This window comes from Neophocaena asiaeorientalis, unplaced genomic scaffold (genome assembly GCF_003031525.2).
Source record: "Neophocaena asiaeorientalis asiaeorientalis breed wild unplaced genomic scaffold, Neophocaena_asiaeorientalis_V1.1 scaffold129, whole genome shotgun sequence".
Taxonomy (NCBI): Eukaryota; Metazoa; Chordata; class Mammalia; order Artiodactyla; family Phocoenidae; genus Neophocaena; species Neophocaena asiaeorientalis.
In genome coordinates, this window is record NW_020172446.1 from 145166 (window position 1) to 153088 (window position 7923).

Sequence of the window (7923 nt, forward strand, 5' to 3'; positions counted from 1 at the left end):
GTCCCTTTCCGAACCTCCAGCATCCTTCCCAGCCTCCCGGTCCTCGCCTCTCCGGCGGCCGCGCGCTACCGCCTCTCCGAGGCGCTAGCCGCGGCCCGCCTGCCTTTGGAATTCTGCCCAAAAAAAGGGGCCCTTGAGGAGGAGGAGGTAGGAGAGGAGGGACGGAGGCCGGCGGCGAGAAACGGAATCCGGAGTCCAAAACAGTACGGGGAGAGGAGAGGACCAGAGCCGCGGCGGCGGCAGCGGCTCTGAAGCTCGGCCGCTGCGCCCGGCCGCAGTGCATCAGCGTGGCCGCCCTGACATCCCCAGGATGGTTAACGCGGGGCATTACGCACTGGTTAACAGGCTCCGAGCTGCTGAGCGACTTGTTTTAAGCATTTTCTCCCTCGCTCTCGCTTTTAATCTTGTCTCTAGTGGCGTGTGTAGGGGGGAGGACTTTATTTCCATTGGCTAAGCTCTCCCTTCCCACCCACATCTCTTCCACATCACCTTGGTGTCTCCCTAAATAAAACCAGCCTTCCTTATCGCCTGGACAAAATCAGGAGCTAGAGTTTGAATGGGTTTTATATAAACACTCACCCCTGGCGGCGTGCGGCTGGGCTCTCAGGATAAACTCACGGCACCTGGCCTGATGCTTGCCTTTCCTTCCCTCCCTTGAACGTCAAGGTTTAAGCAGAGCCCGAGGACTGAGAACTCTTCCCTGAAATCTGATCAACCTGAAGCCAGTTGCGGAACTGCACAGGGTCCCCATGGACCTCAAGGAGAGCCCCAGCGAGGGTAGCCTGCAGCCCTCTAGCATCCAGATCTTCGCCAACACCTCCACCCTCCACGGCATCCGCCACATCTTCGTGTACGGGCCGCTGACCATCCGGCGTGTGCTCTGGGCCATGGCCTTCGTGGGCTCTCTGGGCCTGCTGCTGGTGGAGAGCTCTGAGAGGGTGTCCTACTACTTCTCTTACCAGCACGTCACCAAGGTGGATGAGGTGGTGGCCCAAAGCCTGGTCTTCCCAGCCGTGACCCTCTGTAACCGCAACGGCTTCCGCTTCTCCAGGCTCACCACCAATGATCTGTACCACGCCGGGGAGCTGCTCGCCCTGTTGGACGTCAACCTGCAGATCCCGGACCCGCACCTGGCTGACCCCATGGTGCTGGAGGCCCTGCGGCAGAAGGCCAACTTCAAGCACTACAGACCCAAGCAGTTCAGTATGTTGGAGTTCCTGCACCGCGTGGGCCATGACCTGAAGGATATGATGCTCTACTGCAAGTTCAAAGGGCAGGAGTGTGGCCACCAGGACTTCACCACAGTGAGTACTTGGCTTTCAGCTCATTTTTGCGCTCAGTCCTTTTGAGAACTGCCACGCTGGCGGTCTCCGGCTTGGTTCGAGGTCTCTCTGTGCTTTGGAGCAGGAGAGAGAGCAGTGTCTCAGTTGAAGGCCAAGAGGGTAGTTGGCCAGAGTTGTTGGGACTGGTCGGAGAGGTCTGCCTGCTGGGTTGGAGCACTCCTGTCTGGTCAGATGTGCGGGGCGAGCAGGGGGGGCCTGGCCGTGGTGGCGGATCGTTACTCTAGAGGTGCTGAGTTGCCTTCCACCCACCCAGAGGGAGGAGGCCTGAGCCGTCCGTGGTCCAGGGCACTTGGTGTCTGAGCTGTGTGATTGGAACAGCTTGTCATTGACGAGGTGGCATTTTCTCTCTCTCTCTCTCTCTCTGCTCGGAAGTGGCATCAGGCACTGCATCCTGTGGGCTGGGCTGGAGCTTAAAGCTGCCAGGAAAGGGGGTGGGGGGCACGAGGCAGCCTGGATGGTTCCAGTGGCTTTGGGAGCTTGCTGGAGCAGGTGATGCTGCAAAGGTGTGGAAGTCTCTTTCCTTCCTTTTCCTGTGTGGATTCTGAGCTCCGTGCGGGGAGAGGAGAGGCCAGGGGAACCCCGGGTCTCTCTGTCTGGTCTGCTGGCAGGTCAAAAACAAAGAGATGTTCAGGGTCCCTGGGCCAAAGAGGAGGGTCTGTGTGGGGACCCACGCACAGGACGGGCAGTGAGATGTCTGGGAGGGTGAAACGTTGCAGGCTGGCTGGTCTGCGAGTTTCAGCTTGAAACTCAAAGGCTCGTTTGCTGTCTGTATGATGATCCCTTAACAACGTGGATACGTGGATACAGAGGGGTGGTGTGGGGAGGGGGCGAGCAGCTGTGAGATCCGCAAGCCTGGAGGAGGAGAGTGGAGCTGAGTAAAGAGGAAAAGCGAGGGGGAGGTGGATCCCATTCGGGACGGGGCTTCCTAGAGGGGCAGGGGAAGAATGGGAGGAGAGCTGTGGCTGCCAGGGTTCTGTGTCCGCCTAATTAGTGGGCTGCTGGGCAGAACTTGGCATAACAGGTCTGGTTGCAGCTGCCCACACCTCCTTGCTCCCAGGAGGGTCTGGGACATCAAGTGCTGTGGGACCCTCCGGAAGCCCAGTGTGGCCGCTTCTCCCAAAGCCGCCTTAAGGGAGAACCAAGAGCTTTTGAGTCTCAGAGCCTTGAGCCAAATTGCAGTTGTAATTTCGGGGTGGCAGGTACTGCAATTGCAAAGAGACTGGACTCTGTTGTCAGCTCTTGTCTGAGGTCCTCTGCCTAATTAAGACATGCTCTACCTTTCTCTGTGGTGCATCCACTCCCCGCCGGCTCTCAGGGCCACTGCCTACCAGACTCTTGCTCTGAGTTTCTTTTAATGCTACGACCGGTCTCTGCACACAGCCTCTATGCTTGCTGTGCGCTGTCTCTGATTCCGGAAAAGCCAAGAGTGCCTGGGGGTGGGTGGGGGCGGGGCGCGGGGCTGGGGAGGGCTCATTGCCTCTGGCATCCCCTGGAGCTCTCTTTCCTGGGGGAGTTGTTTTGTATTATCCATTTGAAACACTATGCAAAAGAGCCCAGCAAGATCAGGCTGTGGTGTACGTATGCTAAAGAGGAAGCAGGTCTGAGCTGGGGGGAAGGGACCAGCAGTCCTGGAAGCCTTTCTAAATGGAGCAAACAGGATCCGAAAACATGTCACGCACAATGTCTTGGGTGGCTTGGGGAGAGTTGGGGAAAAAGCCTCATTCTTGGAGGCTGAAACTATCCCTGTATCCACCCCGTGCTTTCCAGTGCCGTGGCAACGCTCCGCTTCACCACTGCACCACGCAGCTCAGAAACACACATGGAACATGCAGACAGCAGAGAGAGAGACAGAAGGTGGCACCGAGAGCAACTGCAGTTGGTAGCAGACCCTGGACCAAGTTCTCAAGCATCCTCATAACCACATGTCCACCTAGTGGCTTCCTCTCAATTCATGACCAAGTTCCACTTAGAAGTAAAGGTTCTTTGATCCCAGACTGCGGTTTTGTACTTAGCCTATCATTTCGGTCCCTGGGGTCCCAAGAGGCCAAAGATCAGGCTGTAAAACCTGACCCAACCCTTTGACCTTTCCAGGTTGTCTCTTAAATAATGAAGCTGCCTGTGGACACAATTTATTGCTTAGTAAGTGTCATGTCATTATCTGCCATCCTTACCAGGTTCAAGGCTGATTTGGTTGAGTGTCCCTCCTTAGACTGACTCTCAAGGGATGACCTCCTCTAGCATTGAAGAGGGGATGGGTCTCAGGGCTGGATTGCCAAGCTGTTCAGGAGAGTGTCCAAAAGGGACACTCTAGGAAACCTGGCGCATACTCCAGGCAGGAGGCTGATCTTTTTCACCTGTTGATTGCAATGAGCAGCCATGCTACAAGGCGCGGACATGACGCCAAGTTCATTCCAAGACCTTGTCACCCTGGCTCCTTGGCCTGGGGTGCACCGGAGGAGAGCGAGACCTCACAGGTGGTTATGGGAGAAGTTGGCTCACCAGCTTTCTCTCTCATTCATTCTCTCTACTGCGTATCCCTCTCCCTTTGGTTAATTTACTGGGCTCTCCCTGGGTTTGTCCTATGCTGGGTGGCTTCCTTCCCTATGAGCTGTGGCTAGTTTATTAGAGAGTGAAGTGTGGGGAGGGGCTGCCCCAGGTGGATCATTTTTCCTGGTTTTCTTTTTCTGCAAAGCGTACCTAGTGCCATCTCCAGGGCTAATGCTTTCGCATACGCGTCCTTATTCCAAGTTCTTAGCTGGTGTGCATAATACCCTTTAGTTAGCAAATGAGCCATGATTCTAGCAGAGTGAAAGGTTGTCTGTGGAGGTTAAAAGTCCCAGAAGCCAGCTGTGGTTCGCTGACTGCCACGTGAACAGATGTGCTGCATGATTGGGCAGGTACACTCTTAGCCCTCACCTCAGACCGCCTGACTTCACATAGGCGCATACTTTTCTTTCCTGGAAGAGGAGAGGAGGGCTTTGATTCAACAGTGTCTACGCAGCGGAGATCGCCCTGCTGACCCAGAGTGGAAGGAAAGGAGTTGGGGTGATAGGGCTGGCCAGAGGATGTGTCTCTGGCCATGACTGGATGAGCTGAAGTTAAGATTGGGAGTAGGAAAACATAGGTTCGAATCCCAGCTCCGTCATTTCCTAGCTTATTCCCTGGGTCGTATTTTGTACCCTCTCTCGGCATCGACTTGCTCGTGGAACATGTGATAGTAACATGTGATTTTGTAACTCAAAGGGAGAACGAATCATGTGAGACCATATATGTGAAAAATCTCTTGTGCCTTGTGACAACTAGATGTTGCGAGACGTAAGGCGGGGTTATTTTCAAGATTCGTAGGAGGGGTTTTTTAATATAAATTTATTTCTTTGTTTGTTTTTATATTTGGCTGTGTTGGGTCTTCGTTGCCATTTGCAGGCTTTCTCTAGTTGCGCGAGCGGGGGCTGCTCTTGGTTGCGGTGCACAGACTTCTCATTGCAGTGGCTTCTCTTGTTGCGGAGCACAGGATCTAGGCGCGTGGGCTTCAGTAGTTGTGGCACACGGGCTCAGTAGCTGTGGCGCACGGGCTTCAGTAGTTGTGGCTCGCGAGCTCTAGAGCGCAGGCTCAGTAGTTCTGGCACACGGGCTTCCTTGCTCCGCGGCATATGCGATCTTCCCGGGCCAGGGATCGAACCCGTGTCGCCTGCATTGGCAGGTGGATTCTTAACCACTGAGCCACCAGCGAAGCCCGTTGTAGGAGGGCTTTTATTGTCCAGCCTACCTGCCCTGTTTGCAGCCCTCCAGAAGAGTCAGTTGATTAGTAATGCTGTCAGGATAGACCAGAGAGAGAGGGGAGCCTGCTGCTTTCTGAGCCCTGGGTTAAAGCCCAGCATCGCAGAGCTGGGGTTTTGTAGAGTGGAGGTCACAGCTGGGTTCAACAGCTAACTATGGCGGACAGGTGGCAACCCCACTGCCTGGACTAGCGCGTGACTGTTTCACATTGTTTCTCTGCTTATCACATTGGGGTTCATCTGCCTCCAAATTCAGGATTGCAAATGACCCCTCAGTCTGCATTTTTAACCTGATTGCCATAGTGTGTGTGTGTCTGTGCGTGCATGTGTGTGTGTGTGTGTGTGTATGTGTGTGTACTTTAAACTAGAGATTTCTTAGGAAAGGCATTTCCTTCCTTTCTTACTGAAAGAAACGTCTCTCCACAATGGGATCTTGTTAGAGGCAATTCTATGATTCCTAGTCGTCTACATCACATAGCATTATAGAGATGTGGAGGGGAGGGCTTAGGCAGCTCCCCGTATTTGGAAATCTTGCCACAGGCTGGTGGGTCCCTAGCTAAGCTTATTACTTCTTATCACATGAGGAGCAGGTGTGTGAAGAAGGTGGGCTTTGGGGAGAGATCTGAGTTGGAATTCCAACCGTACCCCCTCTTCGATGTGTAATTATGGGCAAATTTCTTAATCTCACTCTCTCCGTCTCTAATTAGGAACAATAATACCTGCCACTCAGAGTTGCTGTACTGATCCAGGGAGGCCAAAGGATGCCAAGAGCTAGTGCATGGCAGATGCCTCGTACAGGGCAGGCCCCATGCTTTGCTTAGTGTCCCACGGGAGTGTTGACGGAGCCTCAGTTGGATTCTGGCTGTCTTGACTTCAGGACAGTGTCCTTCTCACTATTCCACACTGTGACTCACTAACAGCTTTGGAGCATGGTCAACTGCTGTGTTTGTGGGATTCTTAATTCTCATAATATGACAAACGTTCCCTTTCTCAGGACTTCCATATCGGTTCTGCTGCCTTAGCATCCTCTCCTTACCTGCCATCTTGGCTTCCGGTCCAGGTCATGCCACTTAACCTCAGCCCAGGAAGCTTGTGCTGTCCTAAGCCCTGGTAAGAGTCGAGTGGCCTGGGTAGCAGGCCTGCATCTTTTATCATGAGTGTGTGTGCTGTGTGTCTGCACATCCGTTCCTTTGTTAATCAAACAGAGCACCTCCCGTGTAGCAGGGAGAGAGCTAGACCAGATTCTTGCCCTCTGAAAGCTCATGGCCCATTTCCCATCCCCTGTGGATGGGGGTGGGGTGTTGAGAGCAGGAGTCTTGTCTCATCAAACACATTCTCTGCATCCTTCATGCTGAATGCAGGGTCTGCCCACAGTAAATACCCAACAAAGATTTTTTTTTTTAATTCAATAGTTACTTGCTGTTTCCTGAACTGACCCAGCATCCTTTGCTCATGGGCCTTTCTTCCTTCTTTTCATCTCTCACCTCTCTCTCTCTGTCTACTTATTTAAATCCTACTCATCCTTTAAAATCCGGCTCTAGGCGTGGTCGCCATTGGGGATGAGAGGCTGGGCGGACTCGGGCCTGGGGCCGCACGGACACCCTGGCGCTGGGTGGCAATGGAGGAGGCCAGAGGAGCTGCAGGTGCTGGGGGACGCGAAACGGGCCCGCAGGAGATGAGAAGCAGCGGCGCAGGAGTGGGGCTGCCTCCACGTGAAGGTGCGCGTGCCAGTGTCCTGGGGCAGCGAGGAGCCCAAGTCACTGGATGCCCAGCCCAGAGGCCACCTCCCCGCACCGCAGCCAGACAGCGACCAGGGGCGACCAAGTGTAGGGGTTCCTCAGGATGGCAGAAGGAGCTTGCGGGGGAGCCTGGAAGTTTCCGCAGGTTACATTGCGTTTGTGGTGTAATCCTGAACAACGGTGAAATCAAAGATCCAGCAACTTGAACTAACTGTATTTCGGTTGATTCACTGCAACTGCCAAACATGCCCTGGATTTCGAATAAATAATACGACCCCACCCCCACCCCCCCCAAATCTGGCTCTAATATCTCTGTGGCCTTCTCCAGGAAACCACTGCCAACCCCTCTCCCCGTGTCATAATCTAACTTAATCTCCTCCTCTCCTGTTCTCTAAACAGCCTTTGGATTACTCCTCTCCTAGAACAGTCATTATACTTTTCCTTGCATTAGAATCGTGAAGTGTTTCGGCTAAAAGGAACCTTAGAGATGATTTAATTTAAAACGGAATTCTTTAACCACTGATAATTTTTATTCATTGCCCATTTCAGTTTCTCCTCCCCGTAAGACATGATGTCTTTTCTAACTTGATATTCTCAGGACTTAGAACTGCTTAGCACAGGGAAAGCTCTTACAGTGTGTCGTGAGTGTGTGAAATGGGTTTGAAAGTTTTCAAATGTCAGGTGACTCTGATGTCAACTGAAATAGCCATTTTTTGGCTTCCCTTTTCAGTATAGGGACCCAGGATTCCACCTGCATTGGGAAGACTTGTCTCATTATTGTTTTTTTTTTTTTTGCGGCACGCGGGCCTCTCACTGCCGTGGCCTCTCCCGTTGCGGAGCACGGGCTCTGGACGCGCAGGCTCAGCGGCCATGGCTCACGGGCCCAGCCGCTCCGCGGCATGCGGGATCCTCCTGGACCGGGGCACAAACCCGTGTCCCCTGCATCGGCGTGCGGACTCCCAACCACTGCGCCACCAGGGAAGCCCTATTATTATTTTAACAGTATACTTTCTGATTATAGAAACAATCCAGTCACTGGAGAAAACTTGGGAAGTTTGGGAAAGA

The 7923-nt window shown here is 53.6% G+C and overlaps 1 protein-coding gene across 1 annotated transcript in view; it reads left to right on the forward strand.

The window, feature by feature from the left end:
- Positions 1–587: 587 nt before the first annotated feature.
- ASIC2 (acid sensing ion channel subunit 2) overlaps positions 588–7923 on the forward strand; it is a 995646-nt gene continuing 988310 nt past the window's right edge. Inside the window, exon 1 of the mRNA XM_024737229.1 lies at positions 588–1304. Coding sequence (XP_024592997.1) covers positions 750–1304 — 555 coding nt within the window. The 5' untranslated portion in view covers positions 588–749. The remainder of the gene's footprint in view (positions 1305–7923) is intronic.